At 42.7% G+C, this 22,590-nt stretch overlaps 1 protein-coding gene across 5 annotated transcripts in view; it reads right to left on the bottom strand.

The window, feature by feature from the left end:
* MAST2 (microtubule associated serine/threonine kinase 2) overlaps positions 1-20,116 on the bottom strand; it is a 424,890-nt gene extending 404,774 nt beyond the window's left edge. For 2 of the 5 annotated variants that reach the window (XM_060231742.1, XM_060231744.1), the window contains exons 1-3: positions 19,776-20,116; positions 6,602-6,749; positions 4,655-4,797 (exon numbers count right to left, since the gene is read on the bottom strand). In XM_060231742.1, the coding sequence (XP_060087725.1) occupies positions 4,655-4,797; positions 6,602-6,749; positions 19,776-19,937 (453 nt within the window). In that variant the 5' untranslated portion in view covers positions 19,938-20,116. Of the gene's footprint in view, positions 1-4,654; positions 4,798-6,601; positions 6,750-19,775 lie in introns of those variants that run through there. The other 3 variants (XM_060231743.1, XM_060231745.1, XM_060231749.1) reach the window with 2 other exon arrangements.
* Between the last annotated feature and the right edge of the window lie 2,474 nt (positions 20,117-22,590).

The following is a 22,590-nucleotide window of genomic DNA, read 5'->3' as shown; positions in this document are numbered from 1 at the left end:
ATCCTGGGCCTAGTGAGACCTGCAGGCCCCAGGGAAGCCTGCCTAGGAGTTACTGGGAAACTCCTACATTTCCCAGGATCCCTCCTGTCCCCCTGATTGGGTGGCAGAGTTTTGGAGGGAAACTGACTCAGAGAGGAGTGGGGCCTGGGAGGAGAACATAAAAAGGGCCAAGCCCAGGCAGGCTGGAAGGCTAAGCTGGAGGCAGGCTGTAGCCTAGAGAGCTTGCAGCAAGGGAAATATCTCTTACCCAAGGGGGTAAGTGTTGGTTATTAGAGTAGGGACTGTAAAGATAAACACATCAGGGCTTTTTGTTTATTTGCACCAACCTTTACTGTATATATATTTCACTGTTTTACCCACTTATTATTTGAGCACTGTAAATAAACTGCTGTTGTTATATTCCTTGGATCCTCACATCTCCTTGGTCACAGTTAAGAGGTATTTCTTAATAAGGAAGACAAGGGTGGTTGGGAGCTCTGGGCCCTTCATACAGACCCTTACCAGAGTGGTGGCAGCCAGTAGAAGGCCCTGCTAGGCCTGGTTGTGTGACACACCCTATCACCTCAAGCCCAGCAGCTGTAGTGGCGGCAGCAGGAGATACCAATAGAGATGCACTGGAAGGAAGCAGTCACAGCTGGACTACTGGAGGATGCAGCAGTGGCAGCAGCTGTGATAAAAGCAAGCCTGGCATGGCAGCCACCCAACCTGCCAGAAGCTGCCCAATTCAGAGTAGCCCAGCATAAGAGCAGCTGGCTCCCTAGAAGACAGCTAGGAAGGCAGAACAGGCCCCTGGAAACTGGTAGCTTTGAGGCAGGAGCCCTGGCAGCACCTGGAGAGAGGAAGGGGGCCTGGCCTAACAACAAGAAGCCCAAACATGATCAGCCTGGGCCAGGACCCACCTCCAGGAGGGGTGGAGGAAGGAGGGCTGGAAGCCAGACACTTTGGGAATAGGTGGAAGGGCAGGGCAAAAGAAATGGGCACCCCACTGGACATCCGTCCCCCAGAGAACTCCTTAAGATGTGGACCAAGGAAGCTCTGAGGAAGAAGAGCAAGGATGATCCCTAAATTACAGGGGAGAGGACAGTGGCAGTCAGAAGAGAGGGAGGCCAGGTATGAATTAATCCACCCACTCCAATAACTGAGGTAAGGGTCTTCCAGGGTCCTGCCAGCGGACACCAAACCACTGCTAACCAAGTTTTAATTTGAAACACCCAATATCCACACGCATTTAGGCTGGGTCTACAGATGTACACATTAGACTCCATTTCACTCTGCTTTTGGTCCTCACTGTATATATTTCTGGTTCACCCAGGCTCCCTCCTCCCAAAACTGCAAACTTAATTATTTTATTTTTTGTAAAGTAGCATTATAACTTCCCTTCAACTGTTAGATGCAATGCCTTAAAAAGGGAAGGTAGAACAAAGTCCTGAAATGGGATTCTGAAGTAGCTGTGTTTCAGGATTGTTAAATAGTCAGTTTCAGCTTTCCCTGAGAGCAAGGTGTCTAGGCCGATATTAATAGGCAAATAATTGTAATTTAAACAGAAAAAAGTTGATGAAGCCTTGAGAGAATCACAACCCTTCATAAGAAAAAAACTTAAGTGGAACAAACAAAAACTCACATTAGAACATGATGCAAGCTACACACATTTTCTATACGAAGTTATGCATCTCAATCTATATGCAGACTTACCTCCCCACCAGTTTCCCTATAACAATTTTGTGTTATTGAGTTCCCTAACCAAGATTTAATGTGACAAACACTTGTGCCCAGTAGATGGCTCCAGAGCATAAAGCACATAACTACTTGTGGAGAATATAAAGCAGAGCCACCTTAAATGTATACACAACACTAGATTTCTAAGATTTACAATGGCTGGCACAAGACAAAAACTGTATTCTCAAAGCACTGAGTAATATAATTTTGATTATGCCACCTGAGAAGAAACCAGAATTATTCTGAGGAATTCTATCATTTGATATATACTACCTAAATTAATTTCCATATACTAGTAACAGTTTTAAAAATCTGAAAAGCGACCAGCAATATTCATCTTAGGTCCAAGTCAGACTGCAATACAATTTACTGTGACATCAATCTAATTTACTTGGTTGCCGAAAAATCTATAGCAATGGTAAGGCAGTGCTTGGTAAGTTTAACAATTTGATTAATGTAATTTTTCTCTTGAAACTGAAGTTTTAATGTACTTTTGGGTTATTGTTTTTTTTACATTGTAAGCCATCTTGAGTTCCATAAGGTAGAAAGGTAACTAATAAGTGTCTTAAAAATAAAAAAGTATGTATATATATGAATCTGAAAACAAATCTCCTCTGCAAAGCTAGTCATAGAAATCTGAAATCCCAATTAGACAATTTAGAAACCTGATTGTCTGTGATTGACTAAACTTCACCAAGGAGTCAGTGTGCATGCTTTTCCTGTAACCGATACCTATGACATTCAGCACCCTCGTGTTTCAAACAAAAGACTCAAATCAATTGTAAAGCAACTCATCTCCTAAGTCTGTTTAGTCAACTGCAGTAACCATACTCATAATAACCAGCTCCTGTCGGTGGATAGCATCAAGGAGATCTGCAGACCAAGGGAAAAGTCTATCCCTGACCAGTCTATCCCTGACCACTGCTTTCTAATCTTAATCCCTTTAAAATATTTCCCCTACAACTGCCATGTTACATAATACAGTGCAAAGACTTATAAATACAGGTACCACACTCCTGTCCAAATTAGTTATTTTAGAATTACTGTATAAGCAAGTTGTTAATTTAGGCTCCTGATTCTGGTGTGGTAGCTGTACCTTCCTTCAGAACTCTGTTGTTGAGATTCTGGCCTATCTAGAAGTGCACAATCTGCAGATTAGTAACACCAGCAGAGCAGTTTCTGTTCCTTGGAGATTCGACCTTGGGAGACTGTTTTACAGAGTGTCTCTATCCCATCGCTCTAGTTTTCTCACAATAGACACTTATTAACTGGATGGCCCTGACTGGCTATTGAGTTGCCTGGTAATACACCAATTGCTAGAAAAGATAGTTTCTTAATGTGCACAGCATGGCAACTCTTTACCTTTTTTCAGCTATAACAGGTAAGCACAAAGAGGGCCAGTATTCTATTGGATGGGTAAGATGGATAACTGAAGAATGCTTGAAGGTAGTAAAGTCTAAAGTTTTCAGACAGGAAGATTTTAGATAGCAATAGTGACATTTGTTTTATGTCTTTTTGCCTGTGACTGAGTGATTTATGCTTTGCAACACTCTTTAAGTTAATAAATTTTATTTATATCTCAAGCAGTGTCTGAAATCACTGACCCGAATGTAGGTGCATCCCGGAATGAACCTGGAGAGTAGAAAGCCGAGGCCTTGTAGAGCTTTCACTGTCACAAATTAAAAAGGAGAGTGCATCCTGCCTGCTTGACTGCTGGAGCGGCTCTTTTGAAAGTCTAAAGTAGGAGGTGTGGGGCAGCTTATCCCTATATACTGGAATAACTGGAAAGAGCAATATGAGCCAGCACTATTCTACTTGTTGCATTATTACATCAAAACACCGAAAGATTAAATTTGTTCAACTTTCTGATACTCCCTACCCCCGCTTCAAAATCAACCACACAAATATTCTTGCAGTCAATGATCTGTGAATTAAATACACTAATTATAAGAGGAATATTATCAATTCCTTCATAAAACCCCATATAAAAGAAATGTTACAATAAATGCCTTCCTATGTCTGCATATCCTCTCTCCCTCCACTATATTCCCGCCCTATTAAAATTGATTCCTTGTGCCTATTCTCATTTTATAGATTTTTTTTCTTTATTTAAAATTACTTATACAGTGTTAATTGTGAGAGGAAACACACAATGGTATTTTAAACAATTTAAAGCAGCAGCTATTCCTGAACTCCCAAATGCGACTGAGATGTGACAGTGAGGAAGAAGGATCCCACAAATTCATGGAGGTTTAGTAAGTGTCCTGTGAAATAGGCATTCAATCAGTTATAAGGGAGGCTAAAGGCTTAATCTACTTTAAGATTTTATTCTTTACTAGAACACTGCACCACTTTCTCCAGAGATCCCACACTCTCCATAAGGGGAGTGTATACCCTGCAGTTTGGAAGGTAGATATTTACATAGCAGTATTGTAAGAGCACCATTTAGATTATTTAAGCTGAACCAGTTTTCTTTTCCAACCAACTTTCTATCAAGGCTTTCACCTACTCAGCCCCACCACCTGGTTGCTCAACCCTTGAAAAGGAGCTGCCTTTTGCCTTGGAAGAAGTTTCCATCAAGGGTTCAGCTTTACCATACCATTCTTATAATGCAATCAATACTAAGAACACTTTCCTGGAGTAAGCCCTACTGAATATAACTGAGGCTTCTGTGCACTGCTCCTTAGAATAGCACTGTTAGATTTCCAACTATTATCTTCTCTCCCTCTTTGGCAGTGGGGGGGTACCCTTAGGTGTGAGGATTTTTGTTTTATAAAAGAATTTAAGGGAAATAAAATGAAAACTACACAGTACATGAAATGCGATCTGGGGAAAAAATGAAAATATCCAAAATATTAAAATAGCATGTGAAATCTAGAAGGAAGTTTTAAAAGCAAAATTATTTTGGCATAAAGTTATAAAATACATTTAAACTTACCAAACCAGCTGTTAGAGAAGGAGCAGACTGTCCCAATGACTGGTTTCGCATGCGGACCAAATTTGAAGACTCTCCAGAAGATTGCCATGATGACTGCCCCACTCCACTGTGCATACTAGCAGATAAAGGAAGTAACTGCTTTCCTTTAAACAGAAAAAAAATTTCCTTGTCAATTCAATTACAGGGCTAACATGAATAACTTTCAAAGGAACACTTTGAAGAAGGTATTTATATAGTAGCCATAAACTGACCACATATAGCAGCCATAATTGACACATCTAAACTGGCCTCCCTTGCTGCGTGCTGCCGTGCTGGTGTAGAGTTGTTATGACATCCCATTGGATGTCACCTCCCACTGGAAATTAAGCCCCTTCCCATGCCCAGAAAGGAAGTGGGGAGGAGGCAAGGGCAGCGCCACTTTTTCAGCAGGTCGCTCACCACTGCTGCCCCCAGTGCTGATCATGAGCGCACCAGAGGGGCATAGGAGTCCCGTCTTCGGCATGGTGTTCCCTGCTGATCGGTCGGTGGGGGGGTCGACCTTTAAAGAGCCCAGGAGGCACTTCACCACCCCTTCCTGGGCCTTAAAATTATGAAAACGGAGGGAGGAGGAGGCTGGGGAGGCAAACAGAGATTTGCCTGGGGTGGGAGGAGGGGAGGCCAATTCTGTGCCCCCACCTTGCCAGCCCTGGGGCCTGTCCCTGGTGCCAAAAAGCTTGGGGGCCACTGTTATACTCTACCCTGAGCCCATTTGTGGGAAAGGGCAGAATATAAGTTAAATAAATAAATAGTAACAAATATTTAAGAAATATAAGTTTTAAGGAAGGAACCCTTTATCTATTTCAAATTAAGCCCCCTAGCCCAAGGCCCCTGAGAGAAAGAGTTCATCTGGGATAGGTAAGGGGTTATTAATGGATCCCTATACAGTACTTGAAGAGCCCCGTGACGCAGAGTGTTAAAGCTGCAGTTCTGCAGTCCTAAGCTCTGCTCACGACCTGAGTTTGGACTGGTGCTTGCACAGGGGACCTTTCCTTTCATACAGAACTTAAATATCTAACAGACAGATCAAGGTGGGTAGCCCAGATCTTGCATAGGGGTAGCCCTGTTATCATGTGGTAGCAAAATATTTTAGAAACCTTTTGAGGAGACTGAGACTGGGAGAGGCAGCCATGAAGGGGCTGATAAGATCTTGAAGTGTAAGGACATATCACTAGTGACCAAGAAAAAGAGAGTTCATACCACAGTATTTCCCATTACTATGCTCTGGTGTGAAAGCTGGACAATGAAGACAGCTAACAATAGAAAAGTTGATTCATCTGAAATCTCGTGTTAGAGGAGAGTTTTACAGATCCCATGGATTGCTACCAAATAATAAGTCGGTTCTACATCAAATCAATCCTGAACTCCCCCTGGAAGCTAAAATGACTAAACTGAGGCTATCATAATTTGGTCACATTATGAGAAGGCAAGAGTCACTAGTAGAGTTGCCAGGTCTGTCTTGGAAAATGCCTGGAGACTTTGGAGCTGGATTCAGGAGAGTGTGGAGTTTGGGGAGGGGCCTCAACATAATACAAAGCCGTAAAGTCCGCCCTTCACAGCAACTCTTTTCTCAGGGGAACTTATCTCTGCCAGCTGGAGATCAGTTGTAAAAGCCAGAGATCTCCAAGCCTCACCTGGAGGCTGGCAAGCTCACTGGATAATACAATAATGCTAGGAAAATATGAAGGCATCAGGATAAAAGGAAGAGCCAGCATGAGATGGACTGACTCAACCAAGGAAGCTAAGGCTCTCAGTTTGCAAAGCCTGAACAAGACAGTTAACAATATGACATTTTGGAGGCCATTAGTTCATAGGGTCCCCATAAATTCAAAGCAACTTGATGGCACTTAGCACACACACACATCCAGTGAGTTTCACCAGACTGGACAAAAATGGAATAGAACAAATTACCTGTCAAAGAACTGGCTAAACTACCCCTTCGCAGCTTGCAATCATCTTGACTCATTTGACGATGAAGCTTACTTTTCCCAGTTGATGAAAAAATGTCAGGGTTACTGAGTTTTCTGCATCGCAAAGTAATTGGTTCTGCTATAACATCCTGGAACAAGAGCCAAAAGAAGGCAAGAATGAGATTCCCACTGCCAACATTCATTATAGTAACTGAAAAGTACTTCTACATCAACCATTCTATATCGCAGACTTTCGGTTCAATCTTATATATATTTACTGAGAAATAAGTCCTGATGAACTAAGTATGACGTAATTCCTAGTTAGTACACTTACAGTGCAATCTTCGGAACACTTTCCTGGAAGTAAGCCTCACTGAGTAGACTTCAGTAGGATTCTGAACGGACCTGCCTTAGGATGTCACTGTTAAAGAGCAATTCTATCCAGATATACTCAGAATCCTATCAAGGTCTATTCAATGGGGCTTAATTCCAACAAAATGTTTTTAGAGCTATAGTCTTATGGACTTATAGTCTTATGGTGGCCAGATTTCCTTAGATGGAAAGCATCTCCTCAAGTGTTCTTCTTAAGTGCATAAGTGTTTTAAGTCCTATTTTTCCCCACTGAGTACACATACACTATAATCCAATGAGACCTTCCCTCTTCAGGAAACCTCTGGGCTCATACAAAACTATTTCCTGTATTTAAAGAGATTTCTATTTTCTTTCTCAAGAAGAATTTTGTATTCTCTACATAGGACTCTGTCCAGAATAAAAGCTGTGAAGGTAGAAACAACTAAGGAAAGTTATTCAAATTTCAAATAATTTGCATACAATGTACACATACAATGAATGGGGTAAGGGTAAGCATACAACGAATGCATTCTTGCCACAACCTGATAAAATTAATTTGTAAAAACAGTAAATAAATCCATGTAATGTAAACTGCTAGTCACTTCTTCATCTCAAATACTCCACCATTACAGAACACACAGCAAACATCCAATCACATTAATAACAGAAGCTAAGCAACATTTTTTAAATGTTTAAAACATGTTAGTCATAGATGTTAAGCACTGTAACATTGCAACTGTACATCACTAAAAAGTAGACTGATTTCAAATATAGCAACCATACATGCATAGCACACTGCACAACAGAAAGAAGCATGTACAACAGACACCAGTGCAAATATCTACAAGTGTAGATAAGTGCAATGGAATCTTTTATATCCGTATACATTAATAGGATCTCTGGCTATGAACTCTTGTCAGCACCATCAGCTGCTTGCCACAGACATGTTTCTATGGAATTAATTTTACACAAGTTTAGAAATTGCCTCAAATACAATACACATAACAACACAACCAAAGTTCAGCCTGACATATTAAACAGTTTGCAACTTTCACCAGCCCCATCTTCGCATAACAAGAATAGATGGCAAGCCTGAGGGAAAGGGTCATAGCTCAGAGAGAGTGTTTGTGCGCACAAATTCCCAGGGTCTATCATCTCCAGTTAAGTAGCTCAGATACCATAATGTAAAAGACCTACTCTTTTGAGAGCCACTGCCAATCACAACAGACACCACTGGACTGCATAGACCATAGGAAAGGTTAATACACTAACCATTTCAAATATTCTCATTGAGAAAAATGAATCATAATACTCGGATTAAAAAAATCTTCATTATAGTCCTCACTAAATCTGGTGTAGTGATTAAGAGCAGCAGCCTCTAATCTGGAGAACAGGGTTTGATTCACCACTCCTCCACATGACCCCTGCTGGTGCTGGGTGACCTTGGGCCAGTCACAGTTCTCTCAGAATTCTCTCAGCCCCACCTACACTTCACAAGGTGTTTGTTGCAGGGAAAGAAAGGGAAAGTGATTGAAAGCCACTTTGGGACCCATCAAGGTAAAGAAAAGTGGGGTATTGAAACCAACTCTTCTTCATCCTCATCATCAAAGTGAAGTTGATACCAGCTGTAGACTGGAAAGTATGTAAGTCTACCCCCATATTCCAAAAGTTTTGTTCCTGTTTGCAAACTATGTTTTTTCCATGACATCTTGTGTACCCAAGACATCATCATCATCATCATTTGTTTACTTACATTCCGCCCATTCTCCTATAGGGGCTCAGAGTGGAGTACATCATAAATAATAAAATTACAATAAAATCACAATAGCATAACAATAAAATCAATTACAGTATCAAGTACATCAGGATGATCCAGCAGAATGATATAATAAGTTGGCATAGCAGGACAGTGCAGCACAGTAGAGTAGTACAGTAGGGGAGGCCAACCGATCTAATGGATAGATGCCTGCTGCCTCACCCGAAAACCTGGTAGAACAGCTCCATTTTACAGGCCCTATGAAAGGCTAGCAAGTCAGGTAGGGCCTGGATCTCTATAGGGAGCTGATTCCACCAGGTTGGGGCCAGGACTGAAAAGTACTTGGCCCTGGTAGAGGCAAGATGGGCAACTTTTGGGCCGGGGACGGTCATCCTGTCTTGAGAGGCTGAACAAAATGACCTCTGGGGCATATACGGGAAGACAGTCCCACAGGTATGTTGGTCCCAAGACACGTAAGGCTTTAAAAGTCAAAACTAACACCGTGAAACAGATCCAGTACTCTATAGGCAGCCAGGGCAGGCCGCAGAGCACCGGCCAAATGCTCACCCGAACAGGTGATGCAGTCAGCAGGCGAGCTGCCACATTCTGCACCCACTGCAGTTTCTGGATCAGTTTCAAGGGCAAACCAGTGTAGAGCAAGTTACAGTAATCTAGCCTGGAAGTGACCATTGCAGGTCTTGGGGGGATAGATATGGTGCTAACTGCCTGATCTGCTATAGATGGTAGAAGGCAGACCCAGCAGCCACTGTGACCTGGGCCTCCATAGAAAGTGAAGCATCCAGGATCACTCCCACTCTCTTCACCTGTTGGGTCAGCACTAAAACAGTGCTATCCAAGGCTGGGAGTTGGGTGCACGAACCTACCCCCCCCCCCCCGTCGATTCAGGCACAGGACCTCCGTCTTGGTTGGATTTAACTTCAGTCAGCTCTACTGTAGCCATCCCACCACGGCTCCTAGTGCCTTGGCCAGATGATCAGGGGCGGAAGACGGTTTGCCATCCATCAACAGATAGAGCTGAGTGTCATCAGCATATTGGTGACAATCCAGTCCAAAAACTCGGGCAATCTGGGAAAGGGGGTGCATATAAATGTTAAATAATATGGGCGAAAGGATAGCTTCCTGCTGTACTCCACATATAAGTGGGTGCCACAGGGAGGTCTGCACGCCCAGCATCACCCTTTGTCCCCATCCCCGGAGGAAAGAGGAGAACCATTGCAAGGCTTCTCCCCGTATTCCGGTGACAGCAAGGCGGTGGGTCAGTAGGTCATAGTCGACCATGTCAAATGCTGCTGACAGGTCGAGAAGAATCAGCAGCACAACCCGCCTTGGTCCACATGCTGTCTTAGGTCATCTGTGAGGGCAACTAATACCATCTTCGTCCCGAAGCTAAACCAGATTGGAATGGGTCTAGGGCAGATGTTTCATCCAGGAAGACCTGCAGCTGCTCTGCCACTGCTTTCTTGACTATCTTTCCCAGGAACGATAATTTTCGAAACTGGGAGGTAGTTAGCTAGAACAGTAGGGTCCAGCGACAGTTTCTTCAAAAGCTGCCAAATTACTGCCTCCTTTAATTTCTCTGGGAATGTCCCGTTTGACAGGGACAGGTTAACAATATCACCTAGAGAATCCCTGATACCATTCTGGCAAGCTTTCACAAGCCAGGATGGGCAGGGCTCCAGGGGGCAGGTAGTCGGCTTCACTGCAGCCAGGATACTGTCTACATCCTCCAATGTGAGTTTCCTGAAAAATCCAAGATTGGACCATGTGATGGCCAAGAGGCTTCCAGGTCATATACTGCAGGGGTGGCCAACGGTAGCTCTCCAGATGTTTTTTGCCTACAACTCCAATGGTTGGGGCTGACTGGAGTTGTAGGCAAAAAACATCTGGAGAGCTACCGTTGGTCACCCCTGATACTGTATCAACCGTGGCTGGGAGGTCCTGGTGGAGAGTCAAGATTTTATCTGCAAAATATGTCGCAAAAGCCTCAGAGCCAATATCCAATTCCCTATCTTTTTGGTTGCTCAATGGTGAGGTTGTCAGAGATCAAATCACTCTAAATAATTGGGCTGGGCACGACTTCGCAGACTCTATGGAGGCCACGTAGAAATTTTTCTTAGCGGACTTAGCCTTCTCATAGACTTTCATAAGCATTCTATAAGAAGTTCTGGACTCTTCATCATGAGCACGCCATCACACTCGCTCGAACCATCTAAGCTGTCGTTGCATCCTTAGCATGTCCAAGGAGTACCAGGGAGCTGCCTTGGTATGACAGCGAAGAGGGCGCCAGGGGGTGATGTCGTCAATGGCAGTGAAGAGCTGAGAATACCAATCCTCCACAAGCTCATCTAACGACCCACCAAAGGGCATCAGATCCCACAAGGCCTCCTGAAACCACTCTGGATCCATTTGGCTCCGCAAGTGAGTGTAAATCTGCTCGCCACCTAAACAGGGCTGGAGTTGCAGGTCCAGCCGGACTTTCAAGGCATAGTGGTCTGACCATGGAACAGCATTTGCTGCTACCAGATCCACTGATATCCCTGCCCCAAAGATCAAATCCAGTGTGTACCCGGCCCGGTGTGTGGGAGCCAGTACAAACTGGCTGAGTGCCAGTGTTTTCATGGACGACACCAAGTCCTGGACCTGCAAGGATGCCACATCATCAACATGGGACATTGAAATCCCCCAGAACTAAAAGTCTAGGGAAGGCCAATGCCCAAGTGGACGCCGCATCCAGCAGGGCAGGTAGGCTCTCTGGTGGTGCGCTAGGCGGTTGGTACACCACCCGGATCACCACTCTCTCCTCGGCTTCCCACACCAGGCCAGTGCACTCTATGCCAGCAATGTTCAGGTCAGGAAGCACCCTGAAAGAGAAAGAGTCTCAGATGAGCACAGCAACTCCGCCCCCCCCCCTCATTTATCCGAGACTGGTGAAAGACAGCAAACCATGGCGGGGTAAGCTGGTTCAAGGTGACAGTTTCGCCATCCCGTACCCAGGTCTCCGTCATACATGGCAGGTCCACTTGCTACTCCATGATGAAATCCCTCAGCATAGCAGTCTTATTATTAATGGACCTGGCATTAATCAACATCAGTGGAGATGGGTAATTCACCCTAGCCCCACAATCAACACACCTCAGGACGGGACATAGGTTGGAGGGAGTCTGAGATTTCCCATATCTCTGGTCCCCTCATCTTCATAACCTATGCCCACCATTGTACCTTCCCTGCCCTATTATGACCGAGATCCCCAACCCTAGCATGGCCTCCCCCATACAGTGTTATTTGACCAAAAAAAGCCCTGCTAGCAAATAGTAAGTCCCCTATGTACCAGTTTACACTAATCCAATGACCCACTCCCTTTCTATGTACAGAATAATCCTAATCTTAATATAGCTCCCACTAAAATTCCTACTACTTGCCTAACACCCACTAAAATCCACTGATTTAACAAACTCATTAATTATCTTATTGTCTAATACCGTTAAACATGACTAACAAATTAAATTGATCCCACTACTGATTATTACTAACAAACTAATTAATATTAATTCCCCTCCCATAGATTTTCACCCAGCCTAATCTAAACAACCCAATTAATCAGCTAGACAAAAACTTATTTTAGTAGCAATTAAAGGTCCAATTTAAATAATATATTCCACTAGACAAAAATTGATTTTTCATATAAAACTAATGCCCAGATTCATTAAATCCCCTATTAATCAATTGGACCAGATAGCAGTATTAAGAGCTTGGAGTAAAAAGACAATGTAGACCTCAACAGATACAAATAAATGTATAGATAAAGTGCTGAGTGCCGGAACTAACAAAATAGAAATATAGACAAAGTCTATAGCAGGGGTGGCCAACAGTAGCTCTCCAGATGTTTTTTGCCTACAACTCCCATCAGCCCTAGCCAGCATGGCCAATGGCTGGGGCTGATGGGAGTTGTAGGCAAAAAAAACATCTGGAGAGCTACCGTTGGCCAGCCCTGGTCTATAGTGCTGTCCCAAGGGACCAGTCCACTTTGTATGTGGACAATCTACTAGAAAGCTCATTTTGACAATATGCTTAGTCTACAATATTTCATTTTTGCAGTGTCCTGTGTTTAATCTGGAGTAGTATGCAGATTTCAACTTACTCCTCTAAAATTTGCTGGGCATTTAAATAGGGATATCTTAAAATCTACAAACTAGGACCAGCTTCTTGCAGAAGATGAACACTTAACAGAGTATCACAAGTCCAAATTTCTACCTCACTGAAGACCACCTTACAATATATCTTTCAAGCATGAGAGTTTATTAAGGGCATGCCTACTCTACAAAGCATGTAAACTGTACCTAATGTGCAATTTATAAATGAAACTTCGAGGTGCACTTCAGGTTAGTCACTCTGTGGTTAGGTGGACTATTTTACTGCTGATATTTTAGCTTTGGTTAAATATGCCCATTAACTTTACAATATTTCACAATAAATGCTTGAGTAAATTTGCATTTTTGAATAAGTGGTATCAGAAACTTATTCCCATACAATTATATAAACAAATTTTAGTATGAAAATATACTTCCTGGTCACTCTGATTTAAGGAACGCTGTATGAGTTCATTTGTTGTCAAATCCCATACTGCCCTGACCAGGGGTACACAACCTAGTTTTGAGGGTGAAAATGAATCTTTACTGGAGCTAAATAGCCTGCCCCATGACAGAATCCAGCTTCATTAGAATCCAAATAACTGATGGGGTGGGTCTGACTGCTGTCTCTCATTTGTTCTCTGGGTGGATACCTGGCATACTGACCTGAAACACACTCACAAGGGCTTGCAAACACATGGACCCTGGGATGTGAGTTGACATTTCTAACTATCTACTTACCACCAGCCCACGCAACTTCTCACCACATCCCAGGGCAGGGATACAGAGAAAGATTTCTACGAAGGAAGACATTGAAACACCTTTCCCCCATTTCAAATGAGTGGCCTGTGGGCTGTACAACAATGGGGCTGCATGTTGTGCAAACACAGTTTAGTTTAAAGATCAAACAAATTATCAGAATAAAATGCAATCTCTAATTTGAAATTAATACAGAGATTATGAATCTAGTACAATTTTCTTATGAAAGTAATTATTTGTGTATTTAGTGAAAACCAAGTGAAAAATAGCCCAATAAACAGAAGCAGTCATACAATATGGCACTCAACTGCTTCCTTAGAATAAGTAATACTTACTCATTTGTAAGCACCTTGGTGGTCAAGGATATCTGCCCATGCCCATAATATGGGGAAAAGTTGCATCTCACAGCACAGTGAGTACAAAGGAGCAAGAACCCAGTAGCACTTTAAAGACCTAACAAAATTTGTGGCAGGGCATGAGCTTTCACAAATCACTCCTCACTTCAGATGCAGCTAGAATTTGAGTCCATCAGTCCTTATATCTTGGGGAGTGGAGTGATTACATATGCCAAATGACAACAGCAGTTGTTGGTAATGAGAAAGGAAACCTAGGTCTCAATTCCATCCAGGAAGATACTTGGTCTTGCGCTTCATTATTAGTTGCAATTCAGCAGTCTCTTTTCAATCTCCCTTTGGAAAAGAACTGCTACTCTTGGGTTATCAACTGAATATCCTGGAAGGTTAAAATGTTCCCCTACTAGTTTTTGAATATTGTGGTTTCTAGTGTCAGATCTATGTCCACTTAATTCATTGCCTCCTCCTGGACTGAAATCTCCTGGACCAAATTGAGACCTATGTTTCCTGTCTCATTACCAATGCTAGTAACTCCACGCCTACTACCCCTCTGTATATCACACCTAATCCAATCAATTTGACATCTGAAATCACCTTTATTCAGTTTATATCTCACATACCTCATGTTACATTTTAACATGAAGCCAGCTTAGCCTGACAAAGTGATATTTATGTCAGGTCCAGCCCTCTTAAAAATGAGTTCAACATAGAATCATAGAGTTGGAAGGAGCCTCCAGGGTCATCTAGTCCAACCCCCTGCACAATGCCTTACAGAGTCTACCGTGTTAAATAATTTGACTATTAGCTGTAACTTTCTTGCAATTTATTTTCCAGATGTAGTCTCTATGCTCCATTCCAACCTGGCTGCCAGGTTTGTTGTCAGCAGCATACCAGCAACTCCATCTGTACATACGTAGTACATATATCTAGATTACATACACCCATACACAATAAGCAACCAGAAGCAGATAACTCCTCCCTGATCCAATGCCTGGATGCTGTGGTGGAATGGCTTACAAGTAGCTGGCTGAAGCTAAATCCTGTGACAGCTGAGGTCATGTCGCTGGGCAGCCCTCTGGCTATGGAGAATTTGCCATTCCCATCACTTGACACAGGCCAGCTTTCCACTGTGGACTCCATGAAGAGTTTGCAGGTTCGGCTTGATTCTAAGTTTTCCATGGACAAACAGGTGTCCATGGTGGCTAGAACAGCATTTTTCAATCTTTGCTAGGCCAGACAACTTTCCCCATACCAATCTCAGTCCAACCTTGCCATATTGATCCATGCAACACTCACCTCTCCTTTGGACTACTGCAACTCACTCTACATAGGCCTTGAAGTCACTTTGTAAACCCCAGGTGGCACATATTGCAGCTGCTAGGTTACTAGCCAAGTCATCATTGTCAGATCATATAACACCAATCTTGAAGCAGCTGTGCTGGCTACCAATTCAAGGTGTAGGTGATTTAAAGCCCATAATGGACTGGGATCCTCACACCTACAGGACCACCTCTTTTTATGATGCCCACACACACACTCCCTTAGTTAATCTTTGCAGGGCTTACTAGTGGTTCTTGGTCCCGAGGTAGTCTGATTCTGTCAAAAGACAGTGTGTTATGATGTTTCAGAGACTCTGTAAGGCAGAATTATTCCAACATCCTTTTGGCTCATAATATCTCTCTACTGTAAAGCACAGTTGGCTTGTGGGTATTGTAACACTTGATGTCATTTGTAGGGTTGCTTCAGTTGCAGGGTTGGGATCAGACTGGTTTAATGTATCTTGTCTTACTTATACAACTATACAGGATTGTATTGGACATTTATTTTACTTGATGTAAGTGCACATTGTTGTAAACCGCTTCACGCTCTTAACCAAAGAGTAGCAGTATAAAAATTGATTACAGGTAGTTCTCATGATCCAATTCCAACACAGATTTTAAGGTTTCCAAAATAACATACTGAAGTATCTAAGTTCAAGAACACTGCAAATACTGCTGCGTCTCTATACTTCATGTCACTATCACCCTGACCTGGATAGCCCAGGCTAGGCCAATCTCATCAGATCTCGGAAACTAAGCAGAGTTGTCCTTGGCTAGTATTTGGATGGGTGACCTTCAAGGAATACCAGGAGCATGACGCAGAAGCTGGCAGTAGAAACCACCTCTGAAACATCTCTTGCCTTAAAAACAAATCGAGCTTACCACCTAGTGGTGCATAATGCTAAAAAAGTTAGAACTCCTGGTAGTCAGACAATCTTAGGATCTCTTGGCTAACCTACACATATTGTGATATGACTATAATGATGTCAGTGTCAACTACAAAATGGAATGACTGACTGTAACATGCTCTCTGAATACTGACCAAGGAGTTCAAGAATTTTCATATGTTCCATCACATTATAAAAATGGTTAATCTGATTTTCCAGCAATGAGTCTGAAAGATTCTCCCAATTAATTTCAAACTGTCACACTTTAGACTTTATGGTTATGAAGAAAGATAAAAATAGATCTACATTTCACATAATAAAAAGATTCAGTGGTGGTATTTCTCACTTAACATAGTGATTAAAAAACCCAATATTATTACCAGCTCAGCAACTTCTGTTTATTGTGGCATTTGCCATCATGTGCAGCAGTCCAGCTAATTAAATCTGTATCTCACCATATTTTGAAAAAAAGAGGGAAAGGTTCATTTGTTCTCCTACAGTACTAACATACTAAATAAACACAGAAAGATGCTTGGGACATTTTATTTCTGGTTAATTTGCAGGTTAATTTACCATATCTAAAGCCATCATCTTCACAATTCCCAAAGGCATACTATGCAGAGAGGAACACACCCATATGCCTTATTAATGGCAACCTGCCTCAAGTAAAATGCTACTGAAAACCTTTCAGCACAAATAGAAAAAGCAAACAAACATACACAAAAACTCATTTGAAAAAATGTTAAGTGAATGTGTAAAACCACACTTTATTTACTGAACAAAAACTGAAGACATTTTTCCTTGGATACCAGGTAAGTGACACACCATATTGTAAAATCTTATATAGTAGTTATTCTAGGCTTACGCCCACTCAAATAAATGGGTTTAGACTGAAGTAATTCTACATAGGTTTGCACTATTAAGCTCTTACAGTGGTTTCACAAAAAATTAGTAGAAGGTGGATGCACAATTTGATCTAGAGGTTCTATTATTCAGACATGTATTCAGATTTATTTTTTTTAATGGCAACACACAATAGAAAGCGGATGTTTTAAGGGATAAAAAGTAAGTGTACACATTTTTATTATGGTGAGACAATTTTTTATGATCAAAAAGATTTGGCAAACATTTTATGGAGTAGCTAACTGTCTTAACATACAAACTACATGAAAATGGTCTATAAAACTTTATAAATCAGAATGCTTCTTTCAGCTTTCCTTTTCATGTCTGTTGGTTCTTCTTATAACAAGTCAAGACTAGTCTACATACCCACTATCTTTCAAAATATATGCAGGAAAACAGATTTAACAAAATAAGAATAATTATGCGATAAATAAAAAAATTCACTTGTTCAGTGATCTTTCACAGCACATCAATCACACCTTTACTGTAATGTTTGACAGGAGATGTACATATGCAGATATGGAGTAAGTATGCACCTGGATCCTGTAACCAGTAAATCCTCAAAACTGAGGTTTCTACATTTTCAAATCAACTCATCTTCCATACAAACATTATAGAAAATATGTGGCTAACAAGCTGTGGAAATGCTGAAATCAATCTTTCATTATTATGCAGGAAGCAGCCTTAATTGGACTGAAAATGTAGCAAGACAGAACCTCACTAAGGAACAGACCCAGACTGCTGAACAGCTCCATTTTCTGTTGCTTCAACATATTCTCTAAAATCTCCACCAATACTATATTGTTTGATTACAGACTACTGCCAAATTATGGCAGCAACCACAACTGCATTGATCAGATCAAAACATAGCATAAAATGTTTTATACTAAGTTAAATTAACATATCCCAATTACCACAATGTATTTGGAATTATTAGGTATGACACCACCCACTAAATGATAGTGGAGACTATCAGAGCAAATGCAACCTCTGTTATAAAACTACAGATGAAAGCCTTGGCATAAGACAGTCTTTTTTTGTATATGGCACCTCTCTGCCCTACAAGCATACAAGTTTCATCACTGCCTACTGATGAGGTAAATGACAAATTCTCTAATGGACTATAAGTTATCTGTATTGCTTTTTATGGTTTACACTGCTTGCCTCTTTTTAAAATTGTGTGTGTGTGTGTATATATATATATATATACACATATTAACTTAGTATAAAACATTAGATTATATATATAATCCAAGTCTTATATAGCTCACTCAACTCCTGGAATGGCATACAATAAGCATTTTGTAAATAAATAAATACATTCACTTACAGCAGGACTATAAATAATTATCTGCAAAAACAGATCAGACAAATAAACTTGTGTTTAGAATGACATCAGAAGGTTTCAGCTGCTAGCAACAAGAGTGGGTCACTCCCAAAATTGTTCTATGATTTCTCACATAATCCTACTGAAGCAATTATTTGTTACTGTTTATGATTCCAAACTGACAAGGTATAACATAGAACTAAATATACCCTGGATGCCCCCAGCCCAAGATGTCCTTATTTGAAGCCAACATTTTTTAAAAACCCTATAAATATATCTGACTTGCAGGAGATAGGTACTTCTTCCAAAGAACTAGCCCCCCTCTTGAAGCTGGCTATGCCTGTAGCCGCCGCCACCTCCTGTGGCAGTGAATTCCACATGCTAATCACCCTTTAGGTGAAGAAGTACCTCCTTTTATCCGTTCTAACCCGACTGCTCAGCAATTTCATTGACTGCCCAAGAGTTCTTGTATTGTAAGAAAGGGAGAAAAGTACTTCTTTCTCTACCTTCTCCATCCCATGCATAATCTTGTAAACCTCTATCATGTCCCCCCCCCCCCACAGTCGACGTTTCTCCAAGCTAAGGAGCCCCAAGCGTTTTAACCTTTCTTCATAGGGAAAGTGTTCCAAGCCTGTAATCATTCTTGTTGCCCTTTTCTGCACTTTTTCCAATGCTATAATATCCTTTTTGAGGTGCGGTGACCAGAATTGCGCACAGTATTCCAAATGAGACCGCACCATCGATTTATACAGTGGCATTATGATACTGGCTGATTTGTTTTCAATTCCCTTCCTAATAATACCCAGCATGGCGTTGACCTTTTTATTGCAATCGCACACTGTCTTGACATTTTCCGTGAGTTATAGTAAGCCTTTTAGCTCTCCAAGACTACAAACCCCTAGTCACATGAATTCTTTACTTAAAAATGGTTTTTAAAAAAACACCCCATAAAGAACAACAAGGCCTCCAAATGCAGAGAGGCCCCTCTACAGTCATGAGACTCAGCTGGCTGCCGCACCACCTCTTGGCACTAGTGGCACAAAAGACTTTTCCTGTTTATTTTGCTCACCATAATTTCCTATCAGTTTTCTAAAAGAAAGCAACACTCATCCCAGAACACGGAGCCAGCCGCATACCACCATGAGACTAGTTCCTCAACGTGACACGCATACATCTATATCTCCACCACAGCTAAAGTCCATTCCATCTGCAATGGATCCTATGCCCACCATTCATGAAGTCGACCCCTTCTCTTTACATGCCTTCTGGCATAACAGTACGTTAGACCCCGAAGCCTTGCCCACGCATTTTACAGACTCTCACAATTTACATGCCCACGAACCCCCCCCCCCCTCCCTAAACACCGCATTACCTTCTCGGGTGAATCCCTGCAAACGACGCTACCCCGAACCGCTTCCTCAGTATCTTTCCTGGCGCCAGCTGCTGGCGGCGCTCGGGGGACCTGCTCCAGCCTTCTAGGGGCCTGGAGAGTCGAGGGCCCCGCTTTGTCACCCCGTGAGCGGCCCTTCCTCATGGTGAGGACAACGGCTGCCCCTCCTCAGCGCGGTGGCACCCAGCGTAAGCAGCCGGCCATGATTGCGGGGTGGGGGTGGAAAGAAAATTAAGAACCCCGTAGGATACAATCAAGCTCGAGCCTCCCGCCGTGCACCAACATCCCTGCACTCCTGTGCGGCGAGCGCCGCAAGCACTGCCGCAGTCCAGCCCCCTCTGTCGCATATCGCGAGAGGAGGGGCTGCTGGGGCGCGCGCGAAAACGAGAGAGAGTTCAAGTGGTTGGAAGTGAAGTCCGGAGAAGCTTATGGGAAAAAACGGATAAAGGCGGGCCGAATCTGAGAAAAAGATGAGGCGCTTGTCTAATAGCGGCGAAGGGGCCGCAAGAGGGTGGGGGAGTTCGCAAGGCATGCTGGCCCACGAAATAGAGAAGATAGAAAGCTCTTGGTTGGAATGCGGTGTGTGACGTATGTTGCTTCCCTCTTGGTCTCCGCTTCAGCAGCCGGCGGTCTTAAACTGTGAGACTTCAGAACATGTTTTCCCCTCCAGTAGGTCCTATCATTCCTGGCTACATTTCTATTTTTTTTTTCTTTTTTTCCCACGCTCATGACACCCACTTCTGAGTGCATAGCCTTTATAGTCTCTGTTCTTCCTGTTATTTTTGTACTGCAAAACATTTCTAGTGAAGGGAATTGTGGTAGATGGACAAATTACAACATTTTCTAAGACTACATTAACATACTTGGTCCCAGTGTTTGTCTCAAGGGCACCCCACTTCACAGAGTCTGTTGTGGGGGAAGAAGATAAAGGAGATTGTAAGCCACTCTGAGAATCTGATTCAGAGAAAAGGGCGGGGTATAAATTTATGGTCTTCATTTAGTCTCTGTGTGGTCTCTATGCACTTGGAGTTTTTTATTAATAGGATAAAAGACATATGGCTTTTAATATTTTTCTCCTGTTTACCAAGCTATACATGCATAGCCATTTGCTGATATTAGAAAATAAAACAATGAATTCATCTCAGTTCTCATTGGTAATACCTGTCAAGCAATGTACATCTTTCCTTTGATAATATAAGGCTAACAGTATAATGCTAACTGGATGTATCTTTGAAGCTCTATGAATGTTACTAACCAGGGGTCAAGCTGGGCACATCAAAGCCGAAAATATCTAGGGGGTAGTTCACGCCTCTTTTGCCTCTCGCTTTTACTAACAAATGCAGGAATTCGCCTTTGAAGATAAGCACCTCTAGAGACAGGTTCCCAGGTCTGATCCCAAGGAAGGAAACCACAGGGGAGATAGGAATGGCCGTGTGAAGATTCACACGTGAATACAGCATTGTTTAGAGAATGTAGCTTTGTTTAGAAAACCCTTTGATATGCCACCTTTAAGTATGCCTTTCACTGTTACTATGTATCAGTTCCAATCCTCAGCTCAATCTTGGATTATCCATAAATCATACTTTGTTTCAACTCAAGGACTGATTTCTTTGAGATCTAATTGCTTGACAATACCTCCCTTACCAAAAAAATAAAAAGGCAAGTATCAGCATGTATTTTTTTATACTTCACCAAACACACATGGCTAGATATGAACAATCTAATACAGCAGACAGATGCTGCAAGATTTCTCAGGACAGGCTGTGAGTTTTCTGGCCTGAGGAATTCTAGGAAAAATCTGAATTTCTGATGGAATTTCTCACACATGTTTGGGAACCAATCTGCATGGTCACACCCCAGAAACCTCAGCTAGGAGTTTTTTCTTTCCTCAAATTCACATAACTCTCTAGTTATGTCTGAGGCATTATTTAAGGACTGCCACCACCTGTCTGGCTGCCAAGGGGCAGAAGGAACCAGACCACGTTATTGTGTCCTGGCATCTCGAACACAGCACCTGATTGGCCAGCAGAGAGCAGACCAAATGCTAAGAGATGCCCTGCCCCCCTAAATCGCTGCCCACCACACAATTGACTGGTCAATGAAGCAGACACTGACATTTTCCTCAGTCTGACAGGGAAGTAGAGGCCTCTGAATACAAGTTTCTAGAAATGGGCCCTTACCGCTCCCCTTGAAGGAGGCTGGGAGGAAACAGGCTGATGCAGATGTATAAGACTTTCATGGACCACCGCAGGTTACCATGGGAGGATGAGTCTTCATCAGAGGAGGAGGACTTGCCCCTGATCTGCAGCTCTATGAATGCTCCCTGCAAGGCAGATACACCTCAGTGCTTCCCAGATGGGAATATCTGCCTGCACCAGCACTGCCCTCTGAGTTAGCAGGGCCCTCAAAAAGAAGAGTTGAATTTATAGTCCACATTTCTCTACCTTAAGGAGTCTCAAAGCAGCTTACAATTGCCTTCTGTTTCTCTCCCCTCAACAGGCACATTGTGAGGTAGGTGGGGCTGAAAGAGTTCTCACTAAAGGAACTCTAATTGACTCAAGCATCCTCACTCCTAGAAGGGTCAGAATCCTTTCAAAACTCAGGGCTCGGGGAGCGTCTTGCTCGTGAGCGTGCCGCCCTCCTCCGATCCCTGAGGTCCTGACAAAGGCGGTCACGCACCCGAGCCACCCGAGAGGGCGAGGCAGGGGGGCTTGGATCTTCTCCAGCAGGGGCACTGGTGCAGGTGGCAGGGGCACAGTTTCTTCTGCAGGCTCAGCTTCTTCTGCAGGGTCCCCAG

The sequence above is a fragment of the Heteronotia binoei genome, chromosome 2, assembly GCF_032191835.1.
Source record: "Heteronotia binoei isolate CCM8104 ecotype False Entrance Well chromosome 2, APGP_CSIRO_Hbin_v1, whole genome shotgun sequence".
NCBI lineage: Eukaryota > Metazoa > Chordata > Lepidosauria > Squamata > Gekkonidae > Heteronotia > Heteronotia binoei.
This window is presented reverse-complemented; position numbering and strand designations above follow the sequence as displayed.